Source organism: Balaenoptera musculus, chromosome 8 (genome assembly GCF_009873245.2).
Source record: "Balaenoptera musculus isolate JJ_BM4_2016_0621 chromosome 8, mBalMus1.pri.v3, whole genome shotgun sequence".
Taxonomy (NCBI): domain Eukaryota; kingdom Metazoa; phylum Chordata; class Mammalia; order Artiodactyla; family Balaenopteridae; genus Balaenoptera; species Balaenoptera musculus.
In genome coordinates, this window is record NC_045792.1 from 11426723 (window position 1) to 11453133 (window position 26411).

Below are 26411 nucleotides of genomic sequence, written 5' to 3' on the forward strand. Positions count from 1 at the left end.
GTCATGTCTCCCCAGTGAAATCAGTATAAAGAGGTGCGGAGGCAGTGCCCCACTGCCTCAGCAGGAACATGCAGGAGTTGAGCATGCCTAGGAGACCATGACTTCTTACCTTCCTAGTGCCCTGCGGAGCTCAGGTGCAGACAGGTGAAGTGAGGATACGAGAGAACCTACCTTACAGGGTGGCTGTGAGAAGTGAATCAAATAATTCATGCAAAGTGGTTCCAACAGGGCTCCTCATCATTAATAACAATGATGAGGATGGCAATCATGATATTATCTTCATTATGCTAATTGATGGCATAATACTTGAGTGTGGATGTCACGGCATTATAATAACGCTACGGTATTATTATCATCATTACTGTTACTACTCTATGCTTCTGCTAGCCCAAATATAAGTATTCAGGTATCTTAATGAAATCTGTTTGACAGATTCAGGCACCCTGTTGGCACACGGGACCTCCATTCTCTGCATTTCTCAGGGAATCTCCAGAGGAATTAGACACACTGGCTCCTGCTTCTCTGTCAAATCTGGCTCACAGCCCAGGGGCTCCCCTGCTTGCGTAATTAAGGACATACCTCAATCTTTTTGAAGCCAGAATCCACCCAGTAAAGTAACTGGCTGAGGGGTTCAAAAGCCAAGGCTTCTACTGTCTCCAGGCCAGAACTGATGATCACCTCTTGCCCTGTACTCCCGTTCAAACAGAGGCGCTGATGAGAAAGAAAGAAGAAGAAACGGTGTGAAATGTTCAAATGACCTCCAGCCAAATCAGTCCCTTCGATGGGAACCCACTTATTCAATTGGCTTGAACGGTGAGGGCGGAGATGTTTTTATATTCGGAAGTGTTCCAGATGCACGAAGCTGGTTTTTAATAAAAGCATTTCTAAAATGGATTATGGCTTCCTGTTTGAAGCAGAATAACTACACAGAACGGAATCTTTTCTATCACCTTGCATTATCATCGTGAACACCGGTCACTGAGCTGTGCTGTATCACAATAATGAGGTGGAGATGACCGAAATGCATGAGTCTGTCTGCTTTTAAAATAAACGAAACCAGACTGCTGTTATTTTTAAAATCCTGTGTCTGCTTTTTATAAAAAGTCTTTCCTCCCTCGGGAGGCTCCATCAGGTGCTATCGCTGGGATAGTAAAGGGCAGTAGTCACTGCCACCCCTCCACCAAACCTCTCGGATACCCGGGCCCTGTAAAATTTCTGTTGGGTTGGAAGTCCAGATAAAACTTGCTGGAATTGCTTTTCTAAAAGGATTAAATAGGCAATGAATAAATATCAAATAGCCCTCCTTTAAAATGCGTGGGTCTGAGTGTACGGCCATCCATCTGGCCTGCATGGCGACCTTTACAGCTTACTTCCTGGTTCTTGACTGTGCTCAGAATAGCTGAAATGGATAATTACGTGAACTATGGAGAAGTCAAGTGTTACTATATCATGGCTTGGAAAGAAGGATGTTAACGAGGCAGTGGGTACGATAGGGAGGGACTAATAGTGCTACATACCGAGTCCTAAAATCCTCCCAGCAGGTAAAGGGAGACCTCACTTATAAGCAAGACCGCAGACTGGGGGCTCCCTCTGTCCTTCCTACAAGGACAGAGGTAGGTAGGGAAAGAACATACTAAAACAGAACACTGAAAAGTGTCATCCGTTGGCCCTGAGAGGAGTTATGACTTTAAAACCTCCAATACCCATCTCCTTAGGCCACTCTGAAAGAAGCTTACCAGGGCCGGGCAGTCACGAGGCAACAGCCCCCCCGAGCAGACCCAGAGTGGACGCACCTGGATGATGTCCAAGGCCAGGTCGGACCAATACAAGCAGTTGCGCTCATAGTCAAAATCCAGGGCCACCGCTGCCCGCAGGCCGGTGAGAGGCAGCTGCTCGGTGGCTCCGGAGGTCAAGTCATAGCGGTGGATGGACTTGCGCATGGCGTACAGGATGAACTCGTTCTCCTCTGCACAGACACACAAAGATGACAGGGGGCTGGACCTGGGGATGCTGAACAGGTCCTCGCACGTCTGACCCTCTTTTTTCTCACCCATAAACCTCAGAGCCACTGCACATGGCGTGGGTCAAGTGAGAACGTAGGAATCCAGACTCAGAAGGTGGGTAAAGGAATCACATTTCTGCCTTGGGCAAGTTTCTTAAACTCCTGTGAATCTCTGTTTCCTTTGCAAAGTGTCTACTTGCTACATTTTTAAAAAATCTAGATTCCCTCCAGCAATCATGCTCCAATAGCTATTCTTCAGAGCTCGGCCTAAAAGTTTTGGTCACACTTGACAAAGTAATTACACAGATCAGCACATTCCTCCTCGTCACAGGACTGCATCACGTGGCATCGTAATCTTGTTGACTAGAGACCCCAAGTCGCTGAAGGCTTACAGCTAAGTTTCCTAATTCATTTACTCACCCATTCAATATTGTTCACAACGACACAGAGCAATTATATCACCCTACGATATTTTCAAAGCAATAACACATTCTTGGCCACCTACAAAATGTTTTACAACACAATCATCACAAAGATTCTATTTCTACTTAAATACTTACACAACGTACATACTATGTACCAGGCATCGTTTGATCCCAGTAACAACTGTATAATGGAAGAGCTACTACTAACTTGATTTTACAAATGAGAAAACTGAGAGCAGAGAGGTTAAGTAACCCACTCAAGGTCACACAACTAGTAAGTGGCAGAACCAAGACTTGAACTCAGATGGTCTGGATCCAGAGTCTATGTTTTAACACCCAATGGTGTAACACCGATGGTGCCATTTTTCAAGACATAGAAATAGAAGCCCAGAGTGCTTACAAGACTGACTTAATGTCAGACAACTAGGAACGTGAAGAGCTGGTGCTCTATCTCTTCCACTTAGGGAAGAGCCTGGAAAACATCCAGATTCTTCCAAAGGAATGGAGATGAGCAACACACCTGCATCCATATCTGAGGCATCCGTTGTGACAACATGTTGCATCTGGGACCAAGCTGCAAATCTGGATCCCTCTGCTGCGTGCCTGCACGGTGACTGTGGTTGTTTTCTCTCTCTCATCCCATTCATTCAACGAGTTAACATGTCTTAGCCACCTCTGCTTTATAAAGGCTTCAATATAGAGAATGCACCCCCAAAATATACGTCTACCTACAGTTTTTTACCAAAGGTGAATTTGCCTTCTTTTCCTTCAGTATTACTTCACTTCAAAAGTATCTAAGCTACCACCACATGATAACAAACCCCTCCCTTTGGTTTGCAAGAAAACCTTCCCACTGTAATTCCCAGGGGATGGAATAGTCGAGATGAAAAGCGCCGAGCTTGTAAATGACGTTGGAATCAAGGATTCTCGTGGCAGTTGCCACGTGGGGACGCGGAGACACATTCACAGCAGCAAGCCCTTCACCCCACATCTCTCTACCATCTAGAAACCTCATTCTGTTGCTTTGGTTTTTTTTTTTTTTTTCTTCTTCTAACCAACTAGTGCCTTTTGAGTAGAGTCTGAGTCCTGAAACACCTGCCTTAGGATTGGGTGTAGAGGAACAGACAGCGTTTTGTGTGCAATTCTTAACTTAGAAAAGAAATAGAATTCTTGGTTAATCCCAGCCATACCTGAGCCCAGCCTAGAGATGTGCATTATTATCCTAATCTCAAAGGAAGAAAAATTACTTCACTTTTAAAAATCCTTCCAGATGACCAGATTATCTCATCTTTGCAAACATATTATGGTTCCACATTAGTCCTATAAAACCATCTTTTCCTTTCTTGGTACATCCCTGCTTTCTGTTCCATGCTTTAAAAAAAAAACATTTAGGAGGTGGCCTACACTACAAATGAGATTTTTCCACTTCATTCCCTATTCTATCTTCTCCTATCAGAAGAGAAAATAGCTTTCCTACCAGTTTAGACAGTTTTAAACAAACTGTTTTGTCCCTCACTGAATTATCTTCAGAAATATTTATTACCGAAGTACCTACTCCAGCCCCTTAAGAGCTATCACTCAAACCCTGCTCACCCAAGCCCTCATCAATAACAGCTCTCGTGAGGGGACTGTCTGAATATTATCTGCTCACTTGGGGGAATCTGCTGAAGCCGTGTTCTTTTTAAGTCTCCACAGTGAGGGATGTTAATTACTCGGTAATGATGGAAGATTAAATTAAGGGACTAATGAGCTTAGCATGAAAAACACCAGGGCAAACTGGCGAGCAGTGAGCGAAGGAGAGGGCTGCTCTCCCCTGCCCGCGGAGGGCAAGGCTGCTTGCTCATGCTTCCTCTGGCGCTGATGGCTCTTCCATCGGACGCCACCACCACCAGTGGAGCCAGCTCCAGTCAGCACCTTCCCCGAGAGGCATGAGCAGGAGGGAGGGCTCCACGGGAAGAGAAGCCCTACGTGAAAAAGACTAGAAACAGAGCAAAGAAAGGAAAGACGCTAAGAGATTAGCTCTTTGTTAAGGTATCATAATTTCACGTCTATATTACAAATACCTCAACATGTGCCATCACCACCAAATCAACTTGAAATGTTTGGAACACATTATACCTTTATAGCATGTGCACTTGCTCCAAAAGTTTCCCCCAATGAGCATGCATATGATCACCTCAAAGAATGGGAATGATGCTCATCTGCCACTTGAGTGATGGCCAAGGAAGAGCGTGAGGCTTAGAGTCTGAATTTTAGCTTTGTCACCTACCAGGTGTGTGACCTCAAATAAATTGTTTAACTCTCTCCTCTGAACACGCTTCCTCATATTAAAAAAAAAAAAAAAAAAAAATGGAGCTAATAATAATATCTGCTTCACTGGGTAGTTCTAAGGACTAAACTGATAACGCATGGAAAAGTACATTAAAATGTGTAAAATTCCATTAAAACATTAGTCATAATTATTGTTATAAAAATTAAGATAGATCACTTAACTATTTCCCAGAAAGCCATGAGTCTCTTTCTATGACAAACAAACAGATCAAGGAACACACAGAAGGCCTAAGGGTGCCCTCAGCCCCCCAAGCCTAGAATACAACAGATGCCAAATAAATATTTTTCAATGAACAAAAGGGATGTCCCTCCGAAAATGTCTTCCATTCCTATAAAAACATAAGGTTATAAACAAATGTTGTTTGGATACCATGCTTAGGGGGAAACGGGAGCTCCGAGATGCCCATAACTTCTATTCTTTCTCTCCAGGAAGTCTGAAGAGCCGGGTGAGATCACGGGAATGCTTCAACAATGTCTCGACAAGACAAACGGAAGAAACCACGTCTCACCTGCCAAAGGACACGGCACCAGCTCTCCTTCCAGGCGTACTTCAACATCTCCTCCACTGCAGGTGTCCCCAGAAATCTTCCGATAGCTGTCACCCCCCCACCCCACCAAGAGCAAGAGGTCAGAAACATCAAAGAATAGTCATAAAGGAACATTTTCCCATCCATGGACAATACAGCTTATCTATTCATTTTCCTATAGCGCAAGAAGAAGGAAGTTGAATCATTCTGAATTGTTTCTGCCTGTAAATAAATTAGGCAGCCCAGACAATTTGGAGCACTGTCCCAGGCGAGAGTTTCGCATATACCGTTGACCCCTGAACAACTCCAGGGTTAGGAGCACTGACCTACCCCCCCTCCACTGTAGGTAAAAATCCATGTAGTACTGCTACCTCTACCTCAAAATCAAAGGAATTCATAAATGACTCACCCAAAGGCAGGAACTCAAGTAGTCTGAATAGAATCAGGACTAGAGCCCTAGTTCTTTTGATTCTACATATTGTGATCTCTCATCGAACACAAACTTTCCCCCACCTTAACTTAAAGATCTGTACAATGAAAATACAGGTATTATATTTACTGAAGAAAGTCCACATGTAAGTGGACCTTATATGCATTTCAAACGTGTACTGTTCAAGAGTCAACTGTATCTCTTCAACACAATGCTCTGAAGACGTGCACTGGCTGAAGTTTATGACTTAAGAAACAACTGGAGTTGCAGAGAAGCTTACAGACTTGCATTTTTTTCCACGGGGGCTAGGGTGGGGAGACGAGTTTGCAAACATAGCAGTTTTAAATATTCCCCAAGCTACCTGAAACCTGCTACCTTGGAATTCTGGCATTTAGAGTATGAAAGGAACCCAGGTGGTCCTCTGCGCCCTCCATGCCAAGTGCAGACCTGCTGTGTCCCAGACATGGCAACCTCTGTGAGACGTACCCTCTGGTTCTCCTGTAAGCAGAACCCACAGGACAAGGCACAGGAGGGGAGTATGACTTCCCAGAAAACTCAGGATCCGGAACACAGACCTCTAATAAAAAATCTTCACTCATCTTGAAGCCGAAGTCACTGAAAAGGCAATTGGGGCTCGGTAAGGCTGCTGGTTGACACACTTCAGGTATTTTGGGACCCTCCCTTGCGACGTCCACCCTATTGCCCACCACCTGTATTGTAAGTTACTCAACGTGTCCCTTTAACGAATACTCACTATTTTACACTAATGCATTTTCAAAAGAAACTTTATAACAGAGCCGTAACTGGAAAACCATTATCATATGCCATAAATAGACAAAAACGAGACAGATCATGATGCCAAAGACAAAATAATATTGAATATTTTTAGCTGGACCCAGTTCCCTGCCCAGAGACTCCGGGCCTGCCCTCTCTTTGTTAAAAGCAATTGGCAAATGTGAAGAATTACTAGCACCCAGTGGGACTTTCTCCTTGACATGACTGGAGGGATTAAAAGAGAAATTTAAAGGAACCGTCTTTTTTCTAAACCAAGGATTCAATGTTATTTAAAAGCATGTCCACCTACTCCCTAAAATCACCGTGGGGGCCTCCGCGTGCACTTTGGGACCTAGACCTTGAGGCCACAGACCTTCTGCAATTTGGGGACCACATCTCTTCCACACTGGCCAGCTAGCCAGGCAGAGCCCTGGGGTAAGAAGCAGGGGTCCCAGGTCTAGTCTTGGCCCTGCCCTTGTGTGCGTGAGTTGACGGCTCTAAAACAAGGCAGCTGTACTTGCCAAGGTCTGGCCCAAACCATAAACTCGTAATCCAACGGGACTTTCCATGTTGATGTGCTTTACCCAAAAGCCTTCACTTACTCTATCAAGTATAACACCTACTACAGGAAACGTATTAACAGGTACAGGGCAAAGCGGTTCGTGTACATACTACATCACAGTCTACATTTAGCACCCTGTAGAGCATTTTTCAGAAGGGAGCAGTTTTATTACTGTACCAAACACGTTCCATTCATTAAATCCGGTAAATTTTTACAGAATGGCTGCTTTAAACCTTTTGGGGGACCAGGCAGAGCATTAATTACTCCAGTGGCAAGGTACTCTTCTTGGGCAGTTTTTTCAAACTATAGGTCATGACCTAGTGGGCTGTGAAAGCATATTGGAGGGTCCAGACCTGCTTCCTCCCCTCCCCGCAAAGAAATTGCAAAATTCATTGCACTTGAAAGTAAATCTTACCTCATAAAACTTCTGTTTACATAGATGTGTGTACGTGTCTACATACACAAATATGTGTAGGTACAGGATCACACTATAAAATACATTGCTTACTAGGAGTTGCAGTCAAGAGTTTGAAAACCACTCTTATTGGCAACCTGGGGGAATATAAAGATGTAAAAGAAACTACTCCTGAAATCAGGGAACATACAGGCAAGTAACTGTGCTTCCCAGGGAGGCCCGAAAGGACTCCTGGAAGTAAGTACAGCTGTCCCTCAGGAGCAGGACTAATGGAGAGACACCGGGAGCTCGCCGAGTCTCACTTCCTCTCTTCACGTCCATGTCCAGACCCTGCCCTCCCCACTGCCACAGGCCAGTGCCACCAAACCTTTCCAAGAGCCATGCAGTCAGGCTGGTTCCTTTCTAGAAGCTACAGCACACAAAGGAACTACAGGATGCCCTGAAACACACCCTTCACCATTTGCATGGTCACCACCCCACCATCCCATCTGGCCCAAAGCCCAAGTCCAAGAGGGGCAGGGCAGGCCATTTCCTGGTCTCAGCCCCCAGTGGGCTTTAGCTGAGTGGGTATGGTAGACCCATGGGGGCCAGGCCCCTGGCTTTTGCTTTTGGTTGTTGCTATTGCTGTTTTGGGGGGATTTTAGAGAAAAACGATGATGATTTTAGAGAAAAACGGTGATGATTTTAGAGAAAAAGCATCAATAGTGGTCATCAAAAACAAAAATCAAGATTTGTTAGATTTTCTCACATATTTTTCATTTTGTCTTATTTTCAAGTATTTAACGGGGGTAAAAGAGGGAGGAGAGAGGGCTCGTAATCTTTTCCATGATCAGGGCCCCCAAAGTCTCAATCCAGTCGGCAGGGATACCGCAGACCAGCAAAATCCCTCCGATTAGCATTACCATTTAGGGTTCTCTAAGGGAGGGCAGAAGGCAGCAGAGGGGCACTGAGAGGGCATCACTGGGAACATTGGACAGCTCTGCGCTTCTGCCATGAAAGAGTCTACATTGTTATCTGAGGACCACACAGCTTTCGGAGAGGATGCTCGTCTTCAGCTGTCTAAAGCCCTGCTGCTCTGAGGGCAGCTTTGCAGAGAAGCAGCCTCGGGGTCACCTGGAGCCTGGGCGACTGCAGGGCCCCAGGACAACCAAGTCAGGACTTGCATTTTAATGAGATCCAAGATGATTCACATGCACCTTCAAGTTTCAGAAGCACTGGTCTAGGACCAGAATTGCCCGAATCTGGTTTGCTGCTTTGTAAATAAAGCTTCATCGGGTGACGGCCACGCCCATTCATCTAGGCGGCAATCTCGATACATAGGCAGAGCTGAGTAGCTGCAACGGAGACCACATGGCCTGCAAAGCCTAAAACGTTTACTCTATGGCCCTGTTCCCACCTCTGGACTAGAACACACCCGAGGTTTCTGGCTTCAGTCAAGATAAGCGTGGCTTCCCAAAGCAACCTTTGGTTTCTTTATGCTTCGGCAACCACTGAAAAATGAGTTATGGGCTTATGATCAGTGCCCACGCTCTACTGAGAGCCCTGCAAATCTGGAATGATTTCACGTTGGATCACAGACTTGGGGGATTGTCTACGGGCTCTGAGACCCTATGTCTCTACTGCTAGCATCATCTTCCTAAAGCTAAGCTCTGTTCCGGTCATCAATTCTCCTCAAAAGCCTCCAAAGATACCCTCCTGCTTACAGGATATGGTCCACGCCCGAGTCTCCACCCCACCGTATTCTCTCTCTTTTCAGCCTCATCTCCACTCACTGACCCCCAGTCATACACCCAACAAGGCATCCAAACTAAACCACCAACTACACTTTCCTGTGTCCACACCTTCACGCTGCCGCTGCATCTTCCTAGAACGCTCCAGTCACGTATCCAGATGCTTCTTCCTTAAAGCCCATCTCAAACAGTGTTGCCTCCAGAGATTTCCTGATTCCCCAGCAGCAAATCACAGTCTCCTCTTTCCTATCAATAATCCCAGTAAAAGCACCCGTTCCTCCTCCAAGGTACCTGCATCTTCCCGTCTCCTGTTACAATGATTTGTGTGCATGTCATTTCTTCCACAATGTCAGGCAGTGCCTTGGATATTTTACTCAAGGACTAATGAATATACAAATATATATATATATAAAACACTAACCCTCCGCTCGTTTCAGATAAAGAAACAAATTCCCTCTAGAATAGGACTCCTAACAAAAAGGAGTTACCTACAATCGAACCTTCAGTGTGTTCCTTTCTTGGGTTGCCCTCGTAGAAACAAATCCCAGAGTGATCTATTCCTGCATAAATCACTGCAACTTGCCTGGGTGTCACACCTCCACCATATCACACGGCTGTAACAACTAAATGGAATAACCTACATAAACAATGCCTAGTATGGTTCCCGGCTCATAAGAGATGCTTAATAAATATTTGTTTCCTATGATTCCCTCCCTTTCTTCAGGGGAAGGGACCACGCCCTAGTCTGTTTCCCACACCGGTGAGTGACCAGAATAGAACTCAGTCCCTGGCATGGAGGTAGAACCCACCATTCATAGTCCTGTCGGGTACAGGAGCAGTTGGACAGGACCACCGGCCGGTCGAAGTCTTCTCCGTTAAAGCACGTGGCGTGGGGGATCCTTCGTTTGAAAACAGTCTTGTGCCCCAGCAGACACTCACTGCCCCGCTCATCAGACGGGGACCACAGCTTGTAGTCGTTCTCTGTGCAGGGGACCCCTGAGGAGGAGGAAATGCAGCATTACAGGCAGACCCACGCAGGGTTTCCTGCCCTGCCCACCCCGCAGCCCAGCCACCCACTTCCCGGGCCTCCCGTTACTGCCCAGCGGGTGTGCAGGCCTCCGGAGCCAGCCCGCCCCTCTAATCAGCCGGCTCTGAGGCCGGGCAGCAGCCCCCTGGTGTCCCCTGAAACATGGATGTCCATCTGAGAAAGCTGGGAAGAAGCAAGCATCTTTGGTGCTCGCTGTCTACACTTCTGAAAGATTTTAGCAGATTCTGCAGTTTCCTTTAGAAATAGGTGCCCAGAGGCATTTATCTCCAGAGAGTTAGGTAGAGGCTGAATCCCTGAGAGATGGTATCACTCAGGAGTACTGTCCCCTGCCTGCTTCCTGAGGCAGCGTGGACGCATCTGGTAGTATGGCCCACGAGCAAGAGAATTCGCTGTCACTGCTCGGAAGGTATGGGATCTTCATGAAAGGAGGCTGAGAATTGGTCAGACAACCTGGATAGTCACTCCATCTACCCACATCCACTCGAAATTTAAGTAGAGTGGTTTCTACAGGAATTCCAAAGTACACCAATGTCTGTACTGGTAGTTTATGTCTTTTTCATATGTGTGTCTTTGGTCAGATTAAATGCTGCCTGAAATTGATGAACTACTGTCAACTCAACACCATTCCAATCAGCAAGCATTCATTAAACCCTTACTGACAATAAGGTTATCAGGCCGTCCAGTGCGTAGAATATAAATATGCACAGGGCAGGTTCTTGTGTCTAAAGATCTATGATCTAGTTGATGGGAGAGGACACACCCAGAGTGACAGACACAAATTTGTAATTCAAGGTGTGATGAGTACACGCACGCTAGGGACACAGAGAAGAGGGGAGCGATCTTTTGGTTGGGATTAGCAGTCAAGTGCATTGGATCCTGATCCATGAGAAGGATTTCAACAAGTGGAAACTGAACCCAAGGGGCCTTCCAGGCATCTGGAATAACGTCAGCCAAGGCAGAGAAGTTGCAGAGGGCAGGGTTACATGGGGGTGAGGAAGGAAGAAGTACGACGAGGAGGTTCACTCTCCCTGCTCACTTATTTACAGGTCCTGGGTCTGGGCTAGCAGATGGTGACGAGACCCCAGACAGCTCTGAGAGGACCCTGCATCACTCACTAGGAGTAGTTACCCACTGAATTGGCCAAACTGGAACTGCTAATTTGGAAGAACGTTTTCCAAGCATTCATTCATCCACATGTTCAGCACACATATACGTAAACCTGCCCTGTGCCCGTGCACGCACAGGAAATGAGGATACAAAAGACAACACGTGGCCCTATTAACAGCTGCCCGAGCAACCGCCTCTGAATCTCTCATTCACTTACTGCATACGTGCCCATCTTCTTCAATGGATCACAAACTCTTCCCAGGGCACAGTATCTACGCTGATGCTTTGGTCAATAGGTATTTCCATGCAAAGGGCCGAAGAGGCAGCAGCTTACCCAAGGCATCCGTGGCATTGACCTGGAGGATCAGCCAACTGTGGATGTTCTCTTTGTTGGAGCCAAAGATGGTGAAGACAGTGCTCTTCTCGCCAGGCTCCGTGAGGAGCCCGTACACAAACACCGGCTTCTCGGAGAAGACAAATGTTTTCCAGGTCTCCCCTTCGTTGGTGCTGTACCTGCCCAGATGCAAGTAAAAGGATCCTTGCGGTTAAAGTCTCCGGGGCAAGAGCTTGGTTACCAGATAACATTCGTCTGTAAGAGGAACCAGGGCTCCTTGGAGAAGTGGCTGATCCTGGGCTAAAGCCGGGCAAGTTTAAGGTTGTGCCAGAAGGGGGGGAAGTGCTCACAGATGGATGCCGATGACCCAAAAGGACATGGGAGCCACCCTGATGGGGCTCCAACTGGCCAGTCTGGGAAAGTATGAACTTAACAAAGAGAAATGATGATAACAGATAATACACTGAATGAAAATAGGGCATGGGTCTCTAAATGATACCAAAAGGGAAGAGAAAGGGAAGAGGGATTTTTTTTTTTTTATTATACTACAGTGCTACTTAATAAATGTTGAAAACAATGACGGAATGAGGAAAGTGACTGTACTCTAACCCCCCACTGTAACAACCGAGTCAGACAAGAGGACCAGAGTGTTCACACGGTCTAAAGATATCAACTCACACTCACTGCAAAGGGGGAAATGTAATTTACAGCGGACAATCTGAGTTACAACCCGTGGCAAACTTAGCATCACTCACAGTGGTTCAACCTGACATCATGTACCTCCTGGATAAAGCACTGAGGATACCACATCATCTAGGCACCACTATTCCATGCGATTGGACAAATTCAGAATGTGGAACTTTCTACATGACAACTGGTCTGGATTCTTCAAAACATCAAGGCCATGAAAAACCAACCAACCAAAGAGGCAGAGGGCTTGTTATAGATTAAAAGAGACTAAAGAGGTATAATAACCAAATGCGATATGTAAACATGGACTGAATCCTGGATTAGAAAAAAAAACAGCAGCTACAAATAGTAAAGGACAACTGAGAAAATATAATAGTCTAAGTAATACTGAGTTCATGATCATTTTCTTGGGTGTGATAATGGCATTCTGATTGTGTAGGAAAATACGCTTACTTCCTGGAGATACGTATATGTTTAAGTATTTAGCTATAAAGGGGCACAATAGCTGCAACTTTCTTTCAAATGATTCCCAAAAAAAAGGGTGGCTGGACAGATAGATGGATGGCTGGACGGATGGATGGATAGAAAGATGACAGACAGGATAAATAGATGGCAAAAGCAGAGCAAACGGACAAAATGTTAACAACTGGTGATTGTTACGGGAGCTGTAGGGGAAGGTTACATGAGTAATTTTTATACAATTTTTCCAACTTTTCCCATAGTCTTAAAAATTAAAAAGTTGGAGGAAAGTGTGTCCTGAGAAAAGTCTCCAAGACAGACTACATCAGAACGAGAGAGCAAGCCCTTGAGAAAAAAAAAAAAAAGCAGCACTCAAGTAACTGTATTGATTTCAAATTATCTTTTGTATTGAAGAGGAGAAGGAGGAGAAGGCGAGGAAAGTGTGCCTGATATTTGCTTCATCACCCAGTAAGCTGGTGAGATGCTCACCACGAGAAACCACTCAATTAAGAGGGGGTTCATTAGGGTCACAGAGCTACTGGGTCTCTCGAATCCAAATTATATACAAAACTTTTCTTTCACTTTTCCCATGTTTTTGAGATTTCAGTTTTACTCACTCAGGATCTTAATACTTGATGTAATTCTTTTTACAACATCATTCAATCCAAACACTTCCTCTTGTCTTGAGATTACTAAAATTGGTACTTCTGCAAGAAGTGCTATGGGTTAAACCTAGTGGTGGGGCTACAGGGCAATGGGGACTAAGCAATCTCCTCCACAGATCTTCCTAAGAGGAGAAATTCTCTTCTGGCTGATATGCTTTTGGTTTCAGCTAACTCTGAAGCAGCTACGGGGATAAGGTAACTCATTCAATCTCTTTCTTGTAGCAGGGTGATGAGCTAAAGGCTTAGCGCCATCTTTAAAGCAAACTGAACCAGCAGAGTCAGCCTATTAACTAGACATGATAGGAGCTATCTGTGTGATAATGCCGGAAGTCTGCCTATTTGCACATTGCCTAGGTAATTCTACTTAAAAGCTCCTCGAACCCGAGAGAACCTCAGGAAATGAATCATCCCATTTCTTGAGAAGTTCCCAGCAGACTCTGACCATAACATATTAACGAGACTAAAAAGCAGGTGCATGGCCGTGTACAGCCCTGAACCTAAGAATAAACCGTGCATTTAAAAAACAGTGCTTTTTCAAAATTTTGGAGACATGGTAGTCACATTATCAACTGCCAACAGTTAAGGGAACATCTGTTCCGGACCGAATTCTGACCTCCAAAGGAGAACTTGTGCTGGTGAAGTGAAAGTGACAAGAACCTTGCAAGAAAACAAACCAAGCCATCTTTATATGCCTAATAGTCGTGAAAGAGGACGTAGGGCCCCAGCCCTTAGGAACGGAGAATTCAAAATGTTCAAACAGAAGTATAGACATAATCTCATGGCCAAAGCTCTGAAGAAGATGGGACTATAATATAATAATAACATAATACAACCAAAGATACACTAACTAAGTGAAGCAGTGGTAGACACTCAATTTAAAACACCAAGGTGTGGCTGGAGAGAAAGGTCCTTGATGAGCTCAGACTTTTAAAAAACATATTCAAGATGAGAAAAGAGTCATATTAACCAAGGGCAGAAACTTACAGAGCAGTAGCGATCTGCTAATTAATTCTAGCTGTCATTCTTACAGCTAGTCATCTGTAGAAACAGTGGCCAAACAACTCAAACTCAAAGTAAGTCAAGGATTATGCTTCAAATTACCAAAATAATTGGGAGATCAGTGGGCAGTGAGACGTGGGTTGGTTACCCAGCAAGTTCTATAAAGAATGAGAAATGGAATAGGCTCATCCATCTGATGGTTAATGGTATAAATAGGAAAGACAGAAAAAGAGGCAGAAGTAGTTAGTCAATTTCTATTTTGGTTTTGTCTTTATTAAAGAGAATGATCTTCAAACTGGACAAAGCAGAAAAAAAACATGGAAGTTAAAGGAAAATGAATGCAAAATAAAGCACATTCTAGGGAACTGAAAGATTTAAAGGTATGATTGCAGAGCTCCTTTTAATAATCTCTAAAAGAACCACGAGGACAGATAAAGATCTCAAGACTAGATGAGAAAAAGTAGTTTTATTTCCCTTAAGAAGAAAAAGTTGTTTCAAGAATGGAGTATGAAACAGTTGATTGGAGAGAACTTAGACACGAAGGAAGTTGGAGCTGGGAGCTCAAATTGTTTCACACACAAGTCACAATAAATGAATCCCGTTTCCTTTTCTCAGGGTAACTCTTGATTTCAGAACAGGGTAATGATATAGGGCAAAAAAAAACTGTCTTAGGGTTTTTATTAACAGAAATTGAGTGTCTAGGATCATGCTGGTATCAACGCCAATGTGACGCATGTTTCAGGCTGCTGGGGATAGATCTGGGCTCCACATCTTACAGCTCTGACATTGTAAGGAGGGCCCAAAGGAGAAGCTAGAGGGTGTAGATTCAGGATCCTACAGCACAGGAGGGAAGGAACGGGGGCTGTTTGCCATGGAATAGGAGATGCTCTCAAGAGGAGAGGGAGGGGTCCTCATGCATCTGAAAGGCTTTCAGGCAGAAGAGAAAATATCTGTTGGATGTATCTCCTGGAAGCTGAGCCCGCTGCATAGCAACGGGAGTGAGGAGAATTTGGGCTCTCTCTGACCTGAGAACTTTCATTCATAAAGGAATGGATGAATAAATACTAAGTGCATGAACAAATGAACAACAAATTGTCCAAAGTGAAATGGAAGCTCCTTTTGATTTGGCAAAGTCCCCATCACTAGAATTATTTAAGCAAAGACTTGGGTGATCATCCATCACAGATGACAGAGAGAAAATTCCTGCAACGGGCAGTGGAAGACAGAACCAGATGATGTAATATGTCCAGATCCCTGCTGGGGATCTCCCCGTGGACATCCCACAGCCACTTCAGTTCAACTTGTCCACATCTGCACTCATCCTATGGCCCTTCAGGCCAACTCCTTTTCCTCTGCTTTTCTATGAGTGATACGATCATCTTGCCCTGTCACCCCCCCATCCCCCCTGACACCGTCTAGTCAAAAAGCAAGTCCTGAACACTTAGTCCTCAAAATGCTTGGTCCCCACCTAAGCAGCACCTCTCACCTCCAGTCTTGGTCCTTTTAAATTCATGCTCCTCAACTTGCCAGAGCCATCTTTCTACACTAGCCGTGTCATTCCCCTATTTTTTAAACCCTCAGAGGGACCCTATCATTTCAAAAGCAAAGTCTAATGTCTCTGGTGTGGCGTGTAAGGTCCTCAGGGGACCTGGCCCCTGACCACACAGCTACTCCAAGCCTCATTCCTCACACTGCTCCCCCGCCAAGATCTACATTCTGTCAATACTAAAGAGCTGCACCTTGCACTCTGATTCATGCTGGTCTCTGCTCAAGCTCTTTCTAAACCTGGGGTGGCATTCCAACATTGCTTTTTACCCTTGAAGTCTCAGCTCAAGTTTCCTCTCCTCCGAGAAGCCTTCTCCTGTCTCCCAGATAGCATTACTGGCCCTCCTTCTGTGGCCGCCCCACACCCTGTGCTCACCTCTATCTTACACCTGTAACGGAGCAGGACCCTATGGGACAGACCCCTCCCCTAGGTCCTCTGCTATAGCTCCTCTCTGACATACCTAGATAACAGTAATATGATGCACATTTCCTGAGTTGTTTTATAGATGCTAAAACCACCACCAACTGGAAGACGTTAACTACTTGATGACCATGAGCACGGAGTCTACTGGAGCCTAAGGATTGATAATGTTAACCCCTGTGGCACCATCCTGTTACCTCATCATCAACCAATCAGAGAACTGTGCAGGGCTGATCACATACTCTGCGACGCCCCTCCCTCACCTGGCCTTTAAAAATGCTTTGCTAGGGCTTCCCTGGTGGCGCAGTGGTTGAGAATCTGCCTGCTAATGCAGGGGACACGGGTTCGAGCCCTGGTCTGGGAAGATCCCACATGCCGTGGAGCAACTAGGCTCGTGAGCCACAGCTACTGAGCCTGCGCATCTGGAGCCTGTGCTCCGCAATGAGAGGCCACGATAGTGAGAGGCCCGCGCACCGCAATGAAGAGTGGCCCCCGCTTGCCGCAACTAGAGAAAGCCCTAGCACAGAAACGAAGTCCCAACATAGCAATCAATCAATCAATCAATCAATCAATCTTTAAAAAAAAAAAAAAATGCTTTGCTAAAACCCATCAGGGAGTTCGGGCTTTTTGAGCACTAGCTGTCCCGGACTCCTTGATTGATGCCTTACAATAAACGCTGCACTTTCCTTCACCACAGCCCGGTGTCAGTAGATGGGCAAGTGGACCCAAGTTTGGTTCAGTAACATACCTACTATATTTAAATGACCTGATTTTGCGAGCATCTTCTACTAGGGCTGCCGTTCATCAGGAATAAGACCTCTTACTCACTTTTCTGCCCCTGGCACACAGAGGGGCATTAATTAATGCTTTTTTGTTAAAGGAAATTAAATGAACTACACTGTATTTTCTTTTTTTTTTCCCTAACCCCATCTCTCAGTTTCTCAACAGTTAAAGGTTGATAAGAATACCTGTTCCTCTATAACTCACAGGGCCAAAGACACCACACGGGGGTGAGAACGAAGTGGGGGCGGGGCTGGCTCTCTCTGCAACCATCCAGGTAAGTTACTAGGAGAGGAGGTTCCGCAGCCACGAGGACAGGTTAACCGCCATCTCCCACGTTCCAGAACTGTGAAGCTGCTTCCAGAACTCAGGTCCAGAAAAGACAGCTGCTCTGCTGGGTCTAGTCTTCGCAGTGGCTTTTCAGGACTCCCCAGAGGGAAGCCCTATGAAATCTGAAATCTCCTAGGAGGAAAGATGCTTTGGGGAAAGTCCAAGGTATTATTAGTAACTACCAATATCATTATGCTGACAGGCAAACTGCCAGGAAGAAACAGAAACTGATCTCATCCCTCACTGTCAAGCCGACAAGCTTGGGTTTGGGTCCGTTTTTGGTCAGAGTGCAAAAACACAACAGCCCCTTCTCTGAAAAACACTGATTCTACACAAGAATGACCTGCATCCCCTGAGCAGGTTCACGGTGACAGCATGCTGAACGAAGGGATAAGTCACTCCCAGTAGAGGTTTCTTGTTTATTCATTTCAGACGTGTAGAAAACAGGAGCAAAACAAAGCGTTCCACTTCTTACTCTCAATTTCAATTAACAGCAACAAAGAAAACAGCCTCAGTGGAGAATCAAGGCAGAAGCTGAAACAAGTAATCATGAACTCTTAGTTAACTATGCTAATCAGGGAGAGAAAGACATGAATTATTTAAAAGAACAACCAGGGACTTCCCTGGTGGCGCAGCGGTTGAGAATCCGCCTGCCAATGCAGGGGACAGGGGTTCGAGCCCTGGTCCGGGAAGATCCCACATGCCACAGAGCAACTAAGCCCGTGAGCCACAGCTACTGAGCCTGTGCTCTAGAGTCCGTGAGCCACAACTACTGAAGCCCGCGTGCCTAGAGCCCATGCTCTGCAGCCTACAACAAAGAATAGCCCCTGCTTGCCACAACTAGAGAAAGCCCGCACGCAGCAACGAAGACCCAATGCAGCCTAAATAAATAAATAAATTTTTAAAAAAAAAGAAAAAGAACAACCAAAAAAAACCACCCCAAAACTTAACTCTTACGTTAAGCAATGTTCCACCCTCTGTCCCCACTAAACCTCTCACTAGGGTTACTGTTGTTACTGCTTCCTCCCTAAGGTTGGATAAGCTTTGGGTCGGAAAGCTCTTCCCCCGGCCTCTCCTTCCAGCTGGCTGAGAAACATCTCAGAGCCACAGTGGGGCTGGACAGCTCCCAAAGGATGCCTCATTCACCTCTGCATCCTCGGTTCCTAGAACAACATCTGGCTCCTTGTGGATATTCAACAAATGTTTGCGTAACTGACCTGAAATGATGCTTAACAGAAATATGTTCCATTTCCATCCAGCATGGACCTGAACTCTTGACAGTCACATTCTCACCAGATTGCACACATCCGGGGACCCCTACTCACGTTTGAGCTCCAGGGACTATCATTTACAACAGAGCATAACGGAAGTGCCCCCACCCCCGGGGACTGTGCAATTGCCACGCTACCCCACCCTTTCCAGTTTTATAAACCAGGAAAAAAAATAAGCAATCTTGGAAGACTAAGTGTGCATGACCTATTTATCTGAACAATCAAATATTTACTAAGTGCCTGCTAGCCTGCATAGAATAGAAATCCTTGTCTACAAAGACCTTGTTAATGAGTTGAGGAAACCAGGCATATAATGAAAAGGTAACTAACAAAAGGAGGCAGCATGCGATGAGTGCCAAATCAATGAGACAGCCGCCAATAAATACTATGAGACTCAAAGGAGGGAGCCATGGCCATGGCTGGGGAGACCAGACTTAGACGTGTCTGAAGTCCTAGACCAGCAATAGAAATCCAGGTGAGTCAGAAGCAGCCTTCACTCATGTGGTTTAAGGATCTGAACTAATTACAATATTTATTTCCTGCTTCTCTTCTGATGAAGCTGATAGCACACAGGTCAAAAGCAGAGCAGCAGGAGAAGCAAGAAAAAAAAAAAAAAACTCTGTGAGCAATATACAAATGCCAGGTGGCTAGACTACACAGATTTTGGGTAAGCTCAGACTGATATTTGGGACACACGCACCTGTCAATAGGAGGCCTGAACATATTCTCATATTTGCAAATGTTTTATTTGAACCATACCTACAGACACCTCCACATGACCTGTGCAAATAGAGGGATGCTAGAGGGTCCATATCCTTAAAGTCTACCACCCCAAAATCATTGTTCAATGTCTGCCGAGGGCACTGTGATTTTCTGGCAGCAGGTCTATTTTCCTGATCATGTTTTCCTGCAGCTAGCTAGCAATGACGCTGCGTTCCCCAAGCACATATGCACCGACAGATGGTGTAAGAGGACCAGAATCACATTAACTACTCCAGAGAAGCCAGCTTGGAATGCAAATGTAATCTGGAGGAGAGTTTAACAGGGAAAATCAGGAACTGTCTCTGCAGTCTGACTGCCACACACAGAATGAAATGTATTCCTAGGGAGCCAAACTACGTCCCCTACCGTACTTCTCAAGGAGCGTCCCGAACATCGCATTGTGTACTTGTGTATCTCACCACTAGAGGATGGACTCCTTGACAGTGAAGGAAAACATCCTATGTCTCTTTAGATACACATCACCAGGCACCATCAGTGCTCGCGAGATGTGTGAGATGGGAATTAATAAATTAATGGATAAATAAATGACAACACGAATGTGGGAAGCATGTACCCTGTGACTGTCCTCATTTGAGCAAACGTCAATCTGAATGGGGACACAGTCTGTTGCGTACAAACAGGACTTCTTCTGACTCCTGGCTCTAAAGCAGCCGCTGACCAGAGCTGCACAGACCAGAGACCAGCCAGGTGGAGCGCAGAACACCGGGATTTTGCTTCTCTCTGCTTCTTGGAGGCCAGGTCGCTCAGCACATGTCCAATTAACCACAGGGGAAACCAGCTAAGAGCTCTTTTTTCAAACCGCCCACCTCTCTCTCTTGCTGCTGGCCCAGTTTCTAAAAGGAGCCTAGGAAAAGAAAGCTTTCTCCCTTGCATTAAACAAGATGATTATAGGAGCCCTCTCCCCCTCCTTTAGCAATCTGTCTTATGGGTTCAGCCCAAAAACAAGGAGAAGTGAGAGATAGTCTGTCCCGACCGAATGTTAACAAAATTAACTTCTGTCCTAACTCAGACAAAAGTAATGAAAGAATTGGTTCTGATAAAATCAGACTCAAGAAAGCAGAGGTTACTAACTGTTGACATTTTTGCTTTTCAGAGGAATGTACTGCAAAGAGTACAGAACGTAATTTAAAGACCTGAGTGCTAGTCTTGTCTGTTATTAACAAAGGGGAGAATCTTGGGCAAGTTACTTTACCTTTCTGAGCCTCTGTTTTCTCATCTAGAAAATGAAGTCATTAACCCCAAATGTCCTTTCCAGGTCTATCTGCAAGAACCCCAAAACCAAAGGTATCACAGTAAAAGTCACTTGGCTATCAAGTAATATGTATTCTGAAATTACTACTCACGTATCATTATTATTTATTATTATTCTTACTCATTCTATGAGTAATTCTGTGTGTCACACACAAAGCAAAGAAAGACAAGTTGAAGAGCCTCTAGTTAATTTTTAAGTCATTATTAATTTATATTTATATAGAGTTGTGCTTTTTCAAATCAGTAAAATTATTTCATTTGTTCCTCTCTGAGATAGGAAGGGCAGATTATCATTCCCACTTAATAAACAAGAAAAATTTAAGTAATTTCCCAAGGCACAAATTGTGCTGTCAATAACCTAGTGCTACAGAGATAATCCACTTATAATCACAGAGTTAAATTTCTGGGAGAACAGTGTGATGTGAAAAAGCTTCATCAGAGACACTTACTTCAGCTCATTGGTTTCCATGCCTTGGGCGATGGCCATGATGATCCCGCCATGGTCTCCCCATGTGTAGTAGTGAGGTCCAGGAAGAGCCTGAAGACAGAGAGCCAGTGCCGATGTCACTGCCATGGAGATGGCCGGGCATAAATGGTACACACCACACACACACGTGAACACACACTCAGGCACACACATGCACACACACAGCAGGGATATCAACCACCTGAATACGATTTTTCCGTTTCCAGAGCACTTCACAGCCATTATCTCATCTGATCCACACATCCCTGGGGCTGGGCAGAGCAACTTCTCACGTCCCAATATTTTTTTGCCAAATGAAGAAACTGGAGTTCCTATTAAAGTGGCAGACTGTAAACTGCAGAGGCAGGAGTCAAACCCACATCTCTGACCCTCACCGAGCAGCTATTAAAAATTAACCAACTCGAGTTCTGGTTTGACTGTGACAGTATAAGCCCACTACAGCCCATCCTTCTTGTTAATTACAACTAAAAAATTTGGACAAAATATTCAATACAAAAAGACAGCTACCCGAGGATGCTGAAAAGTAAACAAAATAAGGCAGCTTATGAAGGGGATTTAAAACCTGGAGAAACTACCCAAACAATTGGGGCTTCCTGGTACACCTGTGCCCTGAGGGAATGCCCCAGCCTAGAATACGTGAGTCCCAGCCAGGCAGCTAAACCTTCAATGGAAACTTTCTGCCTAAGGAGTCAGGAAAAGAAGCCCCTGCATGATGGAGAGACTGTAGATGGAATCCCAGAGGGGAGAGCATGAGGAAGTAAACCCTCTAATTCTGTGGATGGACTCACATATGTTTCAGCCTAACCCCTAAACTGTATGTTCGTGGAACAGACCCAAACTAGCACAGAAAAGACTCAGCAATCTGAACTGAGATCTCCAAAGAATGCAAGACAGAAGTTACAGTTCAAATCTGCACAGGATCATTACATGCTAAAACAAAAACAGCAACATCCTCCAGAAGATTTCATTTCATATCCGGGATGCAATCCAAAATTACTCAACATACAAACGGATCGGTATAAAGTCTCCAATTCTCCAGGGAAAAGACAATCAATGGGTGCCAATTCCAAGATGATCCAAACGCTGAAATTACCAAAGACTTTAAAACAGTTCTTATAACTGTGTTCCATGAGGTAAAGGAAAACACACCTGAAATGAGCAAAAGACAAGAATTCTTCCCAGAGAAGTGGAAACTATTTTTTTTAAAGGAATGAATTCTAGAACAGGAAAATAAAATATTTGAAATAGGAAATTCACTGATGGGCTCAATGACAGAATAGAAATGACAAAGGAATTAGTGAATTTAAAGATTAATACGGAACAGTAGAAATGATCTATTCTGGGACTTCCCTGGTGGTCCAGTAGTTAAGAATCCGCCTTCCAATGCAGGGGACACGGGTTCAATCCCTGGTTGGAGAATTAAGATCCTACATGCCGCAGGACAACTAAGCCCACGTGCCACAACTAGAGAGCCTGTGTGCTGCAACTACAGAGCCCACACGCTCTGGAGCCTGCAGGCCACAACTAGAAAGAAGCCTGCGCACCGCAACGAAGAGCCCTCACATCTCAACAAAAGATCTCACGTGCCACAACTAAGATCCAACACAGCCAAAAATAAATAAATAAATAAATATTTTTTTTTAAAAAATGATCTATTCTAAAGAACATACAGAATAAAAGTCTTAAAGGAAAAAAGTCCCAAGAAACTGTGGGACAATAACAAAAGGTCTAAGTATAATTGGAGGCCAAGATGAACAAGAGAAAGGGACTGAAGCAGAAAAAATATTTGAAAAAATAATGGCTGAAAATTTCCCAAATTTGGTGAAAAAGATAAATTTATAGATTCAAGAGATCTGTGTCCCCAAAAACAATCATCACAAAGAAAACCACACCTAGAGACATCAGAACAAAACTGCTGAAAACCAAAGATAAGGAAAAAATATCGAAGCGTCTTAAGGAAAATGACACAATACATACAAGAAAATGGTAACAAATGATTATAGATTTCCCATCGGAAGATAGCACATTTTTAAGGTATAGACACACCTTGGAGATACTGTGGTTCAGACCACCACAATAAAGCAAATACCAAAATGAAGTGAATCATATGAATTTTTTGATTTCTCAGTGCTTATGAAAGTTATGTTTGCACTATCCTGTAGTCTATTAAGTGTGCAATAGCATTATATCTAAATAAAACAATGTATATACCTTAATTAAAAGTGCTTTACTGCTATTAAAGAAAAAGCTAAGCATCATCTGAGCCTCCAGCAAGTCACAGTAGTAACATCAAAGATCACTGAACATGTATCACCATAACAAATATAATAATAATAATGAAAAAGTTTGAAATATTGCAAGAATCACTAAAATGTGACACAGACACAAAGCAAGCAAATGCTGTTGGAAAAATGGCACCAATGGACATGCTTGATGCAGGGTTGCCACAAACCTTCAATTTGTAAAAAATACAATATCTACAAAGCACAATAAAATGACGTATGCCTCTATGGAAAGAAAATTACTATCAATCCAGCATACAATATCAAACAAACACATCCCCCAGGAATGAAGGTGAATTACCGAGATTCTCAAATGAAGGAAAATCAAGAAAAGGAAAACCAAGAGAACACATAGCTAGTAGATCTGCTCCACAACAAATGCTAAAGGCATTATCCTCAGGCTGCTGTGAAATTTACCGAGGGAAACAGGGATCTTCAGGAAGGAAGGAAGAGCAAGGGAAATGGTAAATATCTGGGTGAATATAAAAGACTGCTTTTCCTCTTAAGCTCTTTAAAATCCATATGATGATTAAAGCAAAAACAAAGACATTGCTGAGTTTTTCAATATGTGTCAATATGATAAAAAATGAAAACAAAAAAAGTTGGGAGAAGAGAAAAGGGATTTATTTGGTTGCAAGGTTTCTAAATTTTATGTTAAGTGTAATATTATGTTAAATGCAGTATCAATTCAAAAAAGACTATGAAAGATTAAATATATATGCTGTAATCCTTAGAGCAACCACTAAAAAATAATAATACTACAAAGAAATATAATCAAAAAGATAATATTTAAATAAAAATAGAATACTAAAAATACCTAAATAATACAAAAGGAGGCCATAAAGGAGGAACAGAATAATTTTAAAAAATGAAATTTAAATAAACAAACAAATACATAAAATATTAAACCTAAATCCAACCATATCAATAATTATATTAAATGTTAATGGTCTAAGCATTTAGTTAAAAAGAAGAGCTTATCAGAATAAATTAAAAAGACCCTCACTAGGGGCTTCCCTGGTGGCGCAGTGGTTGAGAATCTGCCTGCCAATGCAGGGGACACGGGTTCGAGCCCTGGTCCGGGAGGATCCCACGTGCCGCGGAGCAACTGGGCCCATGAGCCACAACTACTGAGCCTGCGCGTCTGGAGCCTGTGCTCCGCAACGAGAGAGGCCGCGATGGTGAGAGGCCCGCGCACCGCGATGAGGAGTGGCCCCCGCTTGCCACAACTGGAGAGAGCCCTCGCACAGAAACGAAGACCCAACACAGCCATAAATAAATAAATTAATTAAAAAAACAACAAACTGGTGAATTTAAAAAAAAATAAAAAAAATAAAATAAAAAAAAAAAAAAAAAAAAAAGACCCTCACTATATGCTGCCTATAAGAAACACTTCAATGTAAAGACACAGATGGGTAGAAAGTAAACGGATAGTAAAAGATATATTATCCAAACAGTAAACATAAGACGGTTAAAGTGACTTTCAATATCAGATAAAAAAGACTTCAAGACAAAGGGTATTACCACAGATAAAGAGGAATATTCCATAACGATAAAAGGGACAATAAATCAGAAAAAATAATTATAAATATGTACATAATAACAGAGCGTAAAAATACATGAAGCAATATTGATAGGATTTAAAGGAAAAAAAGACAATTCCACAATCATAGCTGGAGATTTTACCACCAACAATTTACAGAACTGCAATATATAGCAATTTATGGAACTAGCCCCCCCCAAAACTGCAATATATAGCAATTTATACAACTAGCCCCGAATTATGTAGAAGGTCTGAACAAGTATCAACCACCTTCATATAAATAATATCTGTTGAACACTGCATCCAACAACTGCAGAATATACATTCCTTGCTAATGCACATGACATATTCACCAAGACAAACCACATGCTGGATCACAAAACAAGTTCCATTAAGTTTAAAGGACTTAAAATCATATAAAATGTATTATCTGACTACAAGGAAATTAAGATATCTATGAAAATATCAAATATCTGAAAACTCAACAACCCTTTTCTAAATAACTTATCAGACAAAGACAAAAAGCAAAAGGGACATTATGAAGTGATAAAAATGTTCTGGAATTAGATAGTGGTGATGGCTGCACATCACATCACTTGTGAATATACCTAAAACCACTGAACCATACACTTTAAAATGGTACATTTTATTGCATGTGAATTACATCTCAATTTTCAAGGGAGACATTAAAAAATATTCTGAACTGAATGACAACAAAAATACAACACATCTAAATTTGTGGCATACAGCTAAAGTAGTATTCACAGGGAAAATTAGAGCTGCAAATGCCTACATAAGAAAAGATCTAAAAATCAATAACCTAAAGTTATACCTTAACAAGCTACAAATAGAAAAGCAAAGTAAATCCAAAGTATACAAGGATAAGGGAAAGGTAATACTACAGAGGAGAAATCAACAAAATAGAAAACAGACAACAGAGAAAATTAAAGCCAAAAGCAGGTTCTTTGAAAAGATCAATAATATTGACAAACCACTAACTAAACTAATCAAGAAAAATAGAGGAAAAAAATACAAATCACCAATAACAGGAATGAAAACAGGTTATTCCCACAAATCCTACAGACATTTTAAAACATTAGAAAATACCTTGAGTAATTTTAAGCCAACAAATTCAATAACTTTAGATGAAAGGAAAAATATCTAAAAACATACAACTCACCAAAACGGACATAAGTAGCAGAAAATCTGAATAGTTCTCT

General features: G+C 43.4%; 1 protein-coding gene across 2 annotated transcripts in view; it reads right to left on the reverse strand.

Moving 5' to 3' along the window:
* Positions 1-26411, reverse strand: part of SORL1 (sortilin related receptor 1) — a 160436-nt gene that overhangs the window by 68546 nt on the left and 65479 nt on the right. Inside the window, exons 12-18 of one of the 2 annotated variants that reach the window (XM_036860930.1) lie at positions 21329-21417; positions 11686-11864; positions 10006-10192; positions 6202-6330; positions 5268-5353; positions 1794-1966; positions 580-711 (exon numbers count right to left, since the gene is read on the reverse strand). In XM_036860930.1, the coding sequence (XP_036716825.1) occupies positions 580-711; positions 1794-1966; positions 5268-5353; positions 6202-6330; positions 10006-10192; positions 11686-11864; positions 21329-21417 (975 nt within the window). The remainder of the gene's footprint in view (positions 1-579; positions 712-1793; positions 1967-5267; positions 5354-6201; positions 6331-10005; positions 10193-11685; positions 11865-21328; positions 21418-26411) is intronic. The other variant, XM_036860931.1, reaches the window with a different exon arrangement.